Source organism: Miscanthus floridulus, chromosome 8, assembly GCF_019320115.1.
Source record: "Miscanthus floridulus cultivar M001 chromosome 8, ASM1932011v1, whole genome shotgun sequence".
Taxonomy (NCBI): Eukaryota; Viridiplantae; Streptophyta; class Magnoliopsida; order Poales; family Poaceae; genus Miscanthus; species Miscanthus floridulus.
In genome coordinates this window covers 590,374-603,899 of record NC_089587.1, presented here as the reverse complement: position 1 = coordinate 603,899, position 13,526 = coordinate 590,374, and the positions used below count along the sequence as shown (strand labels likewise).

At 47.3% G+C, this 13,526-nt stretch overlaps 1 protein-coding gene and 1 pseudogene across 1 annotated transcript; both read left to right on the top strand.

Annotated features, from left to right (window-relative positions):
• Positions 1 to 204: 204 nt before the first annotated feature.
• On the top strand, positions 205 to 2,473 carry LOC136470817 (WD repeat-containing protein RUP2-like; annotated as a pseudogene).
• Positions 2,474 to 11,783: 9,310 nt separating this feature from the next.
• Positions 11,784 to 13,120, top strand: LOC136470816 (transcription factor MYB8-like). The gene is made up of 3 exons (XM_066468552.1): positions 11,784 to 11,919; positions 12,203 to 12,332; positions 12,547 to 13,120. The coding sequence occupies exons 1-3, from the start codon at positions 11,784 to 11,786 to the stop codon at positions 13,118 to 13,120; spliced, it is 840 nt and encodes a 279-aa protein (XP_066324649.1).
• The last annotated feature ends 406 nt before the right edge of the window (positions 13,121 to 13,526 follow it).

Sequence of the window (13,526 nt, the reverse complement as noted above, 5' to 3'; positions counted from 1 at the left end):
AACAATTTTTTTGTGAATCGAAGCTAGCCTACCAGCCAAACAATCTTACGAAGTGATTCTGATTTATTCATTTGAAACGTTTCTTGACAGAAATTGGGTCTAAAACATATCTACACGAATCTATATCCTTGCCAAACGCACCCCAAAACTCTTGCTAGATCCAGTAAAAGAGTAAACATTCAAACAAGACCGAGTACTTCTACCAATATATCAACGAAATGACCGGGATTAGTCGGAACACACATATGTTCTTAATAACTCTTGTGCCTGCTGGCTAACCTAACTAATAACTAAACAGCTACGTACGGTAGGCTAGCTGTAGCTCTTGATTCCTCCTCCACTTGGTTTCCTTGCCACTATTTGCATTTGCAGCCACGACATGACCCACACCTCCAACCACATAAACCATCCAACCTCCCAAAACCTCTCGGATCCTCCTCCTCCCATTGGCTGCCTACCTCCCGTGTGGCTACCCACACCACCACATCTCTCTTCGTCTCTCTCTCTAAGCTTGGCCGCTAGGGTAGGGAGCAAGCCTAGTACTGGACTAATTAAGGCAAGGATTAGCAGGCACGGTCTTGTCCCAAAACAAACAAGAGGCACCAAACCAAAACCAAGAAAAATCCAAACTTTCTCATGCAGGATCCAGCTAGTAGATAGTAGCAGTTTAATTTAGCACAAGCACAGAGCCATGACGAGGAGGAAGCAGCAGAGCTAGCTAGTAGATAAACACATGCAGTCCAGCTCCAGCTCCCCAGCAGCCTGCAATGCCCGGCGGCTATGAGGAGCTCTAGCTAGTCCATGAGCAACCCCTCTTCTCCGGCCTCTTCTTCCAGCAGCGCCGCCGCACAAGAGCACCGCCTGCCGGAAGAGGAATCCCAAAACCTGCACCACCACCACCAAGAGGTAGCCGCCGGCATTGCTATTCCGTTTCCTCCCAGTAGCAGTGAAGCTGATCAAGCCCACGACGACAAGGACGCCGAGCTGTCGCCGCCGCGCTGCGAATGGGAGTTCCGGCTGGCGGCCACCGTGCCGACCACCGCCCTGCCGGGTGCGTCCGACGCCATCGGCAGCGTCGACTTCGACCCCACCGGCCGCCTCCTCGCCACCGGCGGCATCGCCCGGAAGATCCGGATGTACGACGTGGCCTCCATGCTGCTGCTGGATAGCGCCGGCAGCGGCGGCGCCCGAGCTGCTGGCCCCGCGGCGTGCATCTGCGCGCCGGCGAAGCTGAGCAGCGTGCGGTGGCGCCCGGGCGGTGCCGCGTCGTCGTCCGTGGTGGGGTGCGGCGACTACGACGGCGTGGTGACGGAGTACGACGTGGAGCGCGGCGTGGCGTCGTGGGAGCGCGACGAGCACGCGGGCCGCCGCGTGTGGTCCTGGACTACGCCCCGGGCGCGGCCATGGCGGCGTCCGGGTCGGACGACCGCACGGCGCACGTGTGGGACCCGCGCGCGCCCTCAGGGCGGCCTGGCCACGGCGCGCGCCGGCGGCGCCGTGCTGTGCGTGGAGTTCGACCCCTCGGGGGCGCCCCACCTGGCCGTCGGCTCCGCGGACAGCCGCGCCGTCGTGTACGACGTCCGCGCGCTGGGCCGCGGCGCCGTCGCGCGGATGGACGGCCACGCCCGCGCGGTGACGTACGTGCGGTGGGCGGGTCCGGGGCCGGCGCGGCGGGTGGTGACGTCGGCGGCCGACGGGACCCACCGGCTGTGGGAGTGGGGCGGCGCGTCGGCGGCGGAGGCGGGGGTGGAGGTGGCTGGGGCGCGGGAGGTGCGGTCGTACAGCGGCCACGCGAGCGCGCGGAGCTTCGTGGGGATGGGCGTGTGGCGCGGGGCGGGGCTGGTGGCCAGCGGCTCCGAGTCCAACCACGTCTTCGTCTACGACCTCAGGTGGGCCAAGCCCATCTGGGTGCACCCCTTCTTCGCGTCTCACGGACACGGAGGGGCCCACGGCCCAGTCACCACCGGCCCCGAACAAGTGGATACTGGTGGTGGGTTCGTCAGCGCGGTGGCGTGGCGGCAGGGCAGCCACACCGACGACGATCTCAACGGCGGTGCGCTGGTCGCCGGCGGCTCCGACGGCGTGCTCAAGGTGTTCACGTGCCGACGGCGGAGGGAGGCGGCGGGGGATGATGTCGCCCATGGGCGCCTCCTCTAACTGTGATGAGGCATTGAGGCGGAGGAAGAAGCATCCATTTCCTTCCTCCCTTCCTTGTCATGCTTTTATTACTTGTTCCCCTTTTATTGTTTGTTTTTATTTCCTTTCCTTTCCTTTTTCTTTCAGACAAAGAAAAACAAGAGTTCAACAACAACAGCAACAAAGGGCAATTAAAGTACATGTTTAGACTGAAATTAAGTGAGGGGAGGGGAGAAATTAAAAGGGAGGAGGACAGAAGATGAGAGACTGATGATGTTGATCATGATTCTTTTTTCCTTTTTTTTTCTTGGTGATGATGATGCAATCCCTGACAATGTACTGATCTATTTTTTAAGCAATGTAATAATAAGAAATCCACGATTACTGGCACAGTCATTTCTTTATTTACCCAACGAGCTCACTCACTCCACAACTCACATGCCTCTGCACAAACTGCATGTATGTCGTCGTCCTGTCCTCTGTTTTTTTATTGCACATGCATGCACTGCACTTGTGCTGCAACAATGCAGTACTACATGTTTTCTCCTTCAATTGCAATGGACCTTCCATACCTTTTGCCGCAACTCTTCCAAAAAAAATATGATGGTGTTGTGCTCCATGGGCCTCATTACAGCTTCACTATTGTGTCAGCCTGCTACTGCTGCCTCACAAATCCATTTCTTCCCCAAATACTGCAATACATCAGCTAGATGGGTTTTGTATTTAGGAGTGCTTAGCATTGTTACGCCTGGGCCTGTCTCCCAACACAAAAGTGGAGAATGTGTGTACAGTGCGCGTACGCCACAAGCATTAGGCCCCGTTCGCGTGCCCTGGAACCCAGCTTGATCCGCTTCTTTTTTCATCCGGAACGGTGTTTTTCTCAAACAAATTCCTCCAGAATTCCTTCAAACCATCCAAATTGCTCCAGAACCATACCATCTGCGAGGTCAACGTATAACTGCATCAGAAGTTCAGAACTTGCAGTAGGTGACTGTTGAACTCAGTCTCCTGTCTTGCTTTGTACGTACTCACTAGGTGACTGTTGTTCTGCCATGGCTAGCTCCTTTGATGTACATGTACTCAAGTTCGTCAGACTTGGAGAACTACGTTTGTTATCTCCTACTGATCCCAGAAGATGGTCATGGCTGACGCAGAACCGGAGCACTCGTGTGGTTATAGAATACTAATAACAGTCATTATGCCATAATCCCTTTCTTCTCGCATGTATAGACTCAAAAGGCTAGCATATAGCATATATAACAGCTAGGCTTATGTGATCTGCGTTGCACACTGCTGCTGGCTTCAGTACTTGCAAGTCTGCTCATACATGGATGGCCTCATCTCCTCCACTTTGGCCTTTGGGCACTGGCCGGCATCAATGGATAATGCATTTGCACACACCTGGATAAGCTTTTCTTTGCTAGCTTGCTTGGCATGCAATGGAGAACAGCTCCGATCCAACATATACCCCTCATTCCCTCAAGACACACTTGGAAAGTTTTCCTCTTCATTGAGAGGCAGTGCTCCTGCCATGTTTTTTTTAAAAAAAAAGTTTTCCTCTTCTCCAGTTCTCCCTTGAGGGGAGTTAAAATGTTTTTTTTACCAACACAAGACCACAACAAAAAACGTCACATCTTGTTCTTCATCATGCAAGCATAAAACGACCATGATTCGTATTTGAGCACAAATGTCCACTCAGCCCTCCACTCAAAAGCCACAACACGGCCTGATTTATATTATTTAAGTGTACATGCTTAGCAAGATGACATACTTTTCTCAGCATTCCCTATACTTAATCCTGCAAAGACATACTGACAATTTGCAGTGAGGGCATCCTTGATTATTCAGCGCGTATGTCCTCGTATGAGCTGGCCCTGCTTATCAAAACCCCCAATCTCGCCTGCCCCGGCTTCTATGTGGATTCTAATTCTCAAGCAAGCAAGCATTGACTTGCATCCCCATCATTGCAAGTACATATGAGCCCAGTGCATGTTCCCAGCCACATTGTTTAGTCAGCAGCATATTTCGCATATCGCCATCGTTTCCGCGTTCTTTTAATCGGCGGCGAGGATTCTAATCACATCCTTTCGCATATTTACATTACGTTCTAAGATGGACGGGTCATGGATATGACAAGGACAAAAAGTCTTGCTGCCGGTGAAGTTGTTAAACTGGGGGTGTGGAGAGTTCAGTTCAGACTTGAGGGGGGCTCTCATTCAGAGTTTCAGACAAAAGATTCCTTTCCATCGCTTCCTCCATTCAGAGCAATGCAGATAGTTTAACCACTGGGTCCTAGTTTTTTAGTGCAAGATGCGAATTCGTATGGCGATTAGGTGCTTGTCCACATGCAGCTGCGCCAAGTCAATTTGCCAACAAGTATAGTTTTGCGTAGCTCCTAGTAGTTTATAGCTGTCGGCTAATGCTGAGAAATACTAGTTGTTTTGCAATTGATTTTTCTAATAAGCGAATCGCCGTGTTTGATGCTGAGGCAGGCAGAGAAGAAGAAAGAGGGGATTAAGACGCCACCATTCAGATCACATGGAATTGTCCTCTCTTGTAGGACATGCTTGCGTATTAAAATAGGACAGGGATATCAAGCATGATAGGACCCCCCTCCTTCATGTCACATCATTAGCTACCTCTAGTTTCTGTCTTTCTAAGAGCAGGTATAATAATCGCCTTTTAGCCGGCGAGGAGGATCCACGTCATCGAAAAACCAGCCACGTAAAGAGAGAGAATTTGGAGCGGGCGGTAAACTCCTCGCCAACTGCAGCGCAACGTACGAGGAGAAAACGTCTTTTTCTAGCCGGCTGCGAGCGAGAAGCTGGCGTTTCTTTCCCATTTCACGTACTCTTGTACTGTGATCATTAAATGCTACAGCCCGTCAAACAGCTAAGCCATAATATGAGTTGGCTATATAACTGACTGTATATGACATGGCATGCTCTTGCAGCCGGCAGCAGGCTAAATTGTTAGACTTGCTCTAAGGGGATAACGAATTCTGCTAATATATGCCACTCTCCTGTATATGGGATAAACTATAGCTAAGCATTAGGTCATTCCTCTTTGTTTTTGGTTCTCGTGCCTCGCGAGCGAGCTCGAGTGCATGTTGTTACCTTCATTTTGTTTTCAGTCTTTCAGAGAAGTTGCAATTGTTTGGTAGATAGATACACTTGTTAAGCGCACTGTGTCAGTACTTGTTTACTGGCGCCAGTGATCTGCTTCACTATATTTCTTTTTTTTTATTGAATGAGCAGTAGCAGTAGGAAAGCTTCCAATTGGAGTTATCTGTTCTTATTTACCCTTCAGAAGATGTTTCACAATTTCTGGCATTCTGCAACAGAACAGCCTATGGGAAACCTTCATTTGTAAATATTGATTCTTGTAAATCCCACACAGCATATAACTACCACATCAAAATCTAGCTGAACTCTAGACAAATCCCCCCCATGAACTTCTAGATTATGAAAGTTAGCAGTGTAATAAGGTGAGGTTTATACTTCTTTCAAAGAAAATAACAAGGCGACATCTACAGTAAACGGGATCCATCAGACTTCATCATCATGACGCAGATTTGGCTTTGGTTCATCTGTCGTTGTAGAGAAGGTCTTTTCTTTTTCCTAAGTGAGGAACGCAAGAACAAGGGAAGAGAAAAGTAGTACCTGAACTAAGATTCTAAAAAAAACTACTGCCAGGAAAGGACAAAGTCACCAGGAATTCATTATGGTTTAATAATGCCTTAGCTGTCAGACTTGAACCATTAGTTATCCTGCAACTGAGCATTGTATTATCAGTAGTAACCGAGTTCTTGATGTCCCGCTAAGAGGATCAGGAAAAGAACAATGGGTTATGATGTTTACTATATGAAGCTACAAGGAACGACCTGATTAGGAGCTCTAACAAGTCATTCTGCCAATTGATCTGATGGTGTCAGAGATCATTGTTTATGCATATACCAAAGGTGCATTTCATTTCACCGTCTTGATCCTTGCAATAACTAACGCAAATCCTTCTGGATCCCAGCTAGGCTGTCGTTTCTTGTTCTCATACATGTCTCTCCGGTTCATCCTTGGCCTTCTCTAGCTCAGATTGTTAAACTCTTTAAGACCTCTAGGTATAAATCCGTGGGTGATTAACTTAACTGAAGTGAAATGAACTTCCTCATTGTCACCTAGAGTGAATCATGTCCGAGTCCCCTCGTGTCGGTGTAGGAGTTGCAGTAGCACCGGCGAGGATGTTGGAGGTGAGGTGCAGTGACGGCGATGTGAGGTGCCATGGCATGGTGGTGGCTCTGCAGAGGCAACGGTGAAGTCGGTGGCGGCTTCCCATCGCTGGCAGCATCCTCTCTTTAGATCGGGTTAGGGTTTCTCTGTAGACGGGTTGCGGCGGCTCAGGTCAACCTCATAGCTTGTGCTCGGCCCCTACCTCTCTTTTATGGTGTTGTGCGACGGGGGCCCACCAACCAAGAAGCGGTTGAGCGCCCCTGATAAGAGCGCGGATCCAAGGGTTCAATTGGGCGTCCAATTGGTGGAGATCAAACTAGCATTCTCCCCCCTTGATCTCACCTTATTCCTTAAACTTAACTTACTTACTTTATCTTGTTCTCATTCCATCACAGATCATTGCATAGAGCGTGCCTCATCATCACGGTCTGTTGCCATTAGATTAAACAGCTACAACACACCTCTCTGTTTTGAAACAGATACTCAATTAGGTCCTTAGTAACCAGAAATCATAGGCTTTTCCACAAACCAATGTCGACTGTATGTTCTCTGAACGCACTGGGTGGTTAGCCTTTGGTAAACGGATCCGTAAGTACTTACTCAGTACTTATGTGCTCAATGCTTTTAAAATGATTCTGGATTTTCTTCTTTACAACATATACCTTAATGTCAATGTGTTTGACAGCACACTTGACTTGTTGTCTTAGGAGTTAACTTACTTTAAATGGTTGTTGCTGTTGTCTACCATTATTAAATTCAGGTACAAATTCCTTTAACCTTCTTTTGCTTGTTCCTTAAGTCTCATGTCAAGCTATACTATGGTATGCATCACTGATGACACCACAACTGTTTCTTTGGAACTTTTCCACAATAATATTTCAACTGTGAGTGTTAGCAACTGATGTGAATTTCACTGCACATCTCGCCAAGACTTAACATTTATACCCTCAACTATTTGAGAGTACTTGTTCTTTCTTACTCAGCATGAGGCCTATTATACTTTGCAAAATTACAAGACATTTTCAACTCCATTCTAGTGATCTATATCTGGATTGGACTTCTGCCAAAATATCTCGGATACATAAACTACGTCAGGGTAAGTTCTTACTTGTACTTGTACACTCATCAAGCTTCCAACAGCAGAAGCATATGAAACCATGTTGGAAGCTTCCAACAACAGTTCTTAAACCTACGCCTGCTCCTATAGTCAAGGATAATAGATTTGAAAACTTTAAGTGTTCCAACACCCATTAATAGCCTACTGTTTTGGCTCCATTAGGAATTACTTCTAAGTCCCAAACATCGTTGGTATTCATTGAATTCATTTTAACTTTCATAGCTTCTTGCTATTTAAACGAGTAAACGCTTCTCATGGCTTCTTCAAATGAGGTGGGATCACCCTTTATTTGAATTTCTTTACTAACATAGACTTTATAGTCATCAGAAAATTGATTTACTAATTCTTTAAGACCTTCTGAGGCCTCATCTACTGACACTTTTATATGTGGTTGTTGCTGCTCTTCATTACCAAGAGGCAATTGATTCTACAGGCTCTTGTATCACAAGATCCTTGTTTACATTATTCATCTTCTTCGAAAAGCCAACAACAGGTATTGTATAAGTCATACAACATCAACATGTATTGAGGGATTCATTGTTTTTGAATCACTGAAGTGGGCATGCAATCCCGTTTCTCTTCAAGTCTTAGGTCTCTACATACCTCTATATGCCATGCTCCCCCAGATATTTCCATCTTTTCTAAAGATAGTGTATCTTCAAATATTTTATTTTTGATTTAATCCATTAAAATTTCATATAACGCTTTAAGCACAACCTTAACATCTTTCAGATTGACTATGCTATTTTCCTGTCAGAACTTTAAAAGGTCCAAGAATTTAACTGTTTCTCTGCTTAGGGGTATCATTGTTGTAACCGTTGTACTTCTCCAACGGTTTTTATCTCACTCTTAATGAAGAGTATCTTTCTTAATTGATCTTTATCTTGCTCTTAATGAAGAGTATTTTTCTTAATTGATCTTAATATTCTCTCCCTCGAAATATGGCATGAACTTTACTGCCATAATTTCAATAACTATTTAGAAAGCTTGTAAACGAGGAGATACTTATAACTTACTTCATTCATATGATTGTGTCATATAAACAAAGTTATTTTTTGATCCATTTAGGAGTACACTTTCCTTAATTCACTTTAAGAACTCAACAAGGTCGTTCATTAACAGTACTTCTGCAAGTCACGCTTGCATCTTTTTTCTTATCCTTTGGTTAGTATTGACCATGACGATGCATTTCTATTATGCCATGGTCAATACTAGGATAGCATAAGAGCTACCCAAACTTCTCTCGCCATGCAGGATATATCTATACAAAACTTAGTCATGACGACTAAAACATTCACTTATACTTCATTTTCTAATTAATTTTTTCTATTGGTTCTAATTTAATTAGAAAATTAGTAAACTAACAAAACTGTCCTGAACTGGCTTGACTCAAGCCTTTTCATTCACATACCCCAGCATTGTAGCCCATTGGCATGCAGCTGAGTGATCTTGTCGATTAAAAATAAAACATACAATATGCTTCTACATCAATTCTACATCACCGTTGGACAGAAAATAGAATTAATACATAAAACTCATAAATTAACTTGAAATCCATATAACTACTCTTCAAAATTAAATTATCCCATTGATTTAAATTTAATTAGAAGATAATCAACATCATTGCGGTGGATACTTGATAATGAAATACATTCTTTTAGTTCAGAAATATTTCTTGGTTCTTATCTACTCTCTGAAAAAATGACCATGTTGGTATGAAATTTATTAGAGATTTAAACCTCAAATTTAAACTTATTATAATATTGTCATCATCAACGTTTGTCAGAAAATGACAATACCATAATCTGACTTAAACAAAAAATGAACTACTCCTCTAATTTAAATTTTTTCGTTGGTTCAAATTTGATTAGAGGATAAAGATAATCATAATTTACTAAATATAACTGCTCTTCAAATTAAATTCTCCTGTTGGTTCGAATTTAATTAGAAGATAATCAACTTTAAACTTTGCAGCGAAAACTTAAAAAATAATCTTCTTAAAAGATAATTCTTATTCAGAAGCATCACTGTATACTTATCTACTCTCTAAACAAACTATCCCATTGATTTAAATTTGAGCAGAGATTGAAAACTAGACTACAAAATCAAAATTGCTTCTGAAAAAGAATAAAACTTATTAAAAACGTTGCTGTGCAATTCTGCCTGATACTAAAAACGGCCTGTGGCCCGTAGCGCAGCGGCAGTGTGCGGCTCAGCCTAGCAACCCAGCACGTCATCAGCATCGCGCGCGGCCCAGCACAGCTCCAGCGTCGTCCAGGCCCAACTCGTGCGCTCCCCGCGCCTAGGCCGCAACCTGGGCCTGGGCCGGGAATTCACCTCCCTACCAAGGCTCAATTCGGCCCGAGCGATCACGGCCGTTCATCTGCATTGGACGGCTGGCCGGCCGTTTCGGCGGAACAAAACCACCTGCCGACGCCGCTCCCCTAAATCCTAATCACATTTCCTCCCCTCCCTTCACTCTCTCGCGCGCCACACAGGCGTCAGCGGCGGCGTCCATGGTGGCCGTCGGGGTCGGTGAGGAAGGCAGCCACCGGAGCAAGTCCGGCTCCCCTTCCTCATCTTCCTTTCTCTTCCTTAGCGTCGCAGTAAAAAATGACCACGATGCGACAACAACCCATGGCGGCCGGAGAAAAGGAAGGTGGCGGCGCGGCTGCGGGGCCCCTCGCCGGCGCGCACACTCGCCCTAGGCTGAGTGTGCCGCCGCCGAGCGGCCTTTGCGGTTGCACCTTGACCCCCGAGCCTAAGGCAGAGGCTCCGCGGTGGCATGGCCTCCTAGACGGCGGCCCGGGAGCTGCTTCCCGCGCAACGTCGGCGGTGGTGATGGCGATAGGTGAGCCCCAGGTAGGCCCCTATCCCCTCCGTCCATCATTCATCGGATTAGGGTTAGGGTTACTTCCGTTTCTGCTCGCACCCCCGGTGTTTCGGGGTGGCTTCCCGCGCGGCGTCGAGACGACGACCGGCGATGATGGCAAGGTAAAATCCCACCATTCTCTAATCTAGAGTTAGGGTTAGGATTTGGGAAATTTAAAACATGTTCATCTCCTTTTAAATTTGTTCTTCTTTTCTACCCTAAGACCTAGATCTACACCCTAGCCGGGCTCTTGATACCATTGTTAAACTCTTTAAGACCTCTAGGTGTAAATCCGTGAGTGATTAACTTAACTGAAGTGAAATGAACTTGCTCATTATTACCTAGAGTGAATCCTGTCCGAGTCCTCTCGTGTAGGTGTAGGAGTTGCAGTAGCACCGACGAGGATGTTGGAGGTGAGGTGCAGTGACGGCGATGCGAGGTGCCGCGGCATGGTGGTGGCTCTGCAGAGGCAACGGTGAAGTCGGTGGCGGCTTCCCGTCGCTGGTAGCACCCTCTCTTTAAATCAGGTTAGGGTTTGTCTGTAGGCGGGTTGCGGCGGCTGAGGTCAACCTCATAGCTTGTGCCCGGCCCCCACCTCTCTTTTATGGTGCTGTGCGACGGGGGCCCACCAACCAAGGAGCGGTTGGGCGCCCCGATGAGGGCGCGGATCCAAGGGCCCAATTGACGGTGGAGATCAAACTAACACAGATGCCTCCTCCCATTCCCAATGATTGCCGTCAGAAGAGGGATGGATTAGTCAGTCAGGCCCTGTCATTGCCAATCCTAGTGTCCGTCCGTTCATTGCAAGAACAGCTCATGTCAATGCCCCTCGCCCATCATTGGCCGAGATGGTCTGACCTTCATAGCCCATCATTGGATAACAATGTTCTTTAGTAAAAAAAAAAAACTGGAGTGAGCATTATGCTATTACCTGATCAATCACTCATCTGAAACAACAGCGTTAAATCTTGTAGTTACATTCTTTAGAACTTGTGTACAATACTTGAGTTCAGATTACTTCAATAGGAGTAACCATTATATATATCACCACCAATTACAGCGGCATTGTGGCTGCTTAAATGAAATTAAAACAGTATATGATCCTAGGGCCAGCAAGCATTCATATCATCATTAGAAGGAAACCGAAGTTTACTCAGAAACTCTCTGAGAATCTTCCTTGTGTAAGTAATGGCGAGATAGAGGTGACATCCTCTGACCAAGCTCCCCCCTCATAATCTCAAGCATGTGCACGCAGCCACCTACTCAATTCCTCTCAATTAAACTAAACCAAGAAGCAAAATGTGCCAGCCCTTTAAATCAGAAGGGGCACATGGTGCCGAGGGACTGCTACTACTGCAACAGCTCATCTTCAGAGGAAGAGGAGGCACAGGCCTGAAGAAGAAGAAGAAGAAGAAACACAAGACGGCAGGCGACAATGGGGTGCCGGTCCTGCGAGAAGCCCAAGATGAACTACCGGAAGGGGCTGTGGTCTCCTGAGGAGGACCAGAGGCTCAGGGACTACATCCTCAAGCATGGCCTCGGCTGCTGGAGTGCTGTCCCTGCAAAGGCTGGTGAGCTGCCTGCTATTCTTTGTTTTCTCCTCTCCTCTCCTTCCATGACAATTGCACATTGCTGCATGAGCATGACAAGCTCATGCATGCAGAAAAAGCCTGCTGCTGATGCTCAATGCTAGCCTCATCTGCAATCAGCACAGCTTAGCTTTCCGATTTGCCTCTGACCCTCAAATTAGATGGTCCGAATTTGGCTTCACACCATGTTTTCAACTCCAAATTCTACCATTGTTGTGTCTGACTAATTTTTCTTCTTCTTTTGAATGGACTTGCTTTCTCAAAGGTCTCCAGAGAAATGGCAAGAGCTGCCGACTGCGTTGGATCAACTACTTGCGGCCCGGGTTGAAGCGTGGAATGTTCTCTCAGGAGGAGGAAGACGTTGTCATCAACCTCCAAGCCAAGCTGGGCAACAAGTAAAATTCTCTCACAACCCAATGATTTTGTAATGCAAATTTATGCTGTTAATTTCTAAGAAGGGCATGGCCTTTGAAAAACTCAGAGAAAAATGCGTTTTAGTTAACGGACTTGCTAGAAGAAAAAAGAATCTTGAACTGTTAGAAGAGCAAGTATAACATCTCGCACCATATTCATGACTTCATGTTGCTGATGAATTGGTGCATACATCAGGTGGTCTCAGATTGCGATGCATCTGCCAGGGAGGACCGACAACGAGGTGAAGAACTACTGGAACTCGTACCTGAAGAAGAGGGTGATGCAGGCCCAGGGCGTGTCGTCCAACTCCAGCCCCAAGAGCCCACCCGAGCTCACCTCCATGAGCACCACCGAGCTGTCGTCCATGTCCATGTCCATGCACCAGCACCCGCACCACCACGTCAAGAACAGCAGCGGCGGCGGCGGCAGCACCACGACGTCGCACGACCACGACGTCAACATCAGCAGCAGCCACGCGCTGTCGGCCCCGGCGGCGGCGCCTCTCGCCCAGCAGCCGTTCGATCACCAGGCCCGGAGCTTCGTGTTCTCGGACTGGGCGCCGGCGGCGCCGGAGAGCTACTCGGTGTCCACGCACTGGCCCGCCTCCACGGCGAGCTCCGGCAACGTGACGCCGTCGCACGGGCACGGCGGGGGCGCCTTCGGGGACCAGATGAGCGGCACCTACGGCGCCGGCGCGCTGCCAACGCACCAGGATCACCACCAGAGCGCCGCCGCCGCCGCTGGCATTGCAGGGAAGTGGCTACTTTGACCTGCTCAATATGGGAGACATCTATGGTGGGTTCAGCTCCACGAACGATGATCTGCTCTTCTGAAAGAGCTCTGAACTGATGATGATGATGACGATGTCGGAGGTGTAATGAATGTGATCAGTGTTGTGTTGTGCATGAGTGTAAGCATGAAGTGCAGCGGTATACTTGTTGGATTTGTTGCTCTTCTTCTTCTTTTGTATTTTGTAAGAAAATTATTAATTGTGATGTAGAGAACACACCCTAGGCTGGACATAATTCTTTGGTTTGTTTCTACAATATTTAATAATAAAAATACGTAACAAACCGTTTGTGAAGGTGTAATGTGGATTAATCTGTAAATGTGGATTAATCTGTGAATGCTTTTAACTGACAGAACTTCCCTGTGTAAGCACCTCATGCTCTCGG

Coding starts and splice junctions, on each gene's coding strand:
- LOC136470816 (XM_066468552.1), top strand. CDS start 11,784: ATGGGGTGCCGGTCCTGCGAGAAGCCCAAGATGAACTACCGGAAGGGG. Junction 11,920..12,202: donor TGCTGTCCCTGCAAAGGCTG/GTGAGCTGCCTG, acceptor GCTTTCTCAAAG/GTCTCCAGAGAAATGGCAAG. Junction 12,333..12,546: donor CAAGCCAAGCTGGGCAACAA/GTAAAATTCTCT, acceptor TGCATACATCAG/GTGGTCTCAGATTGCGATGC.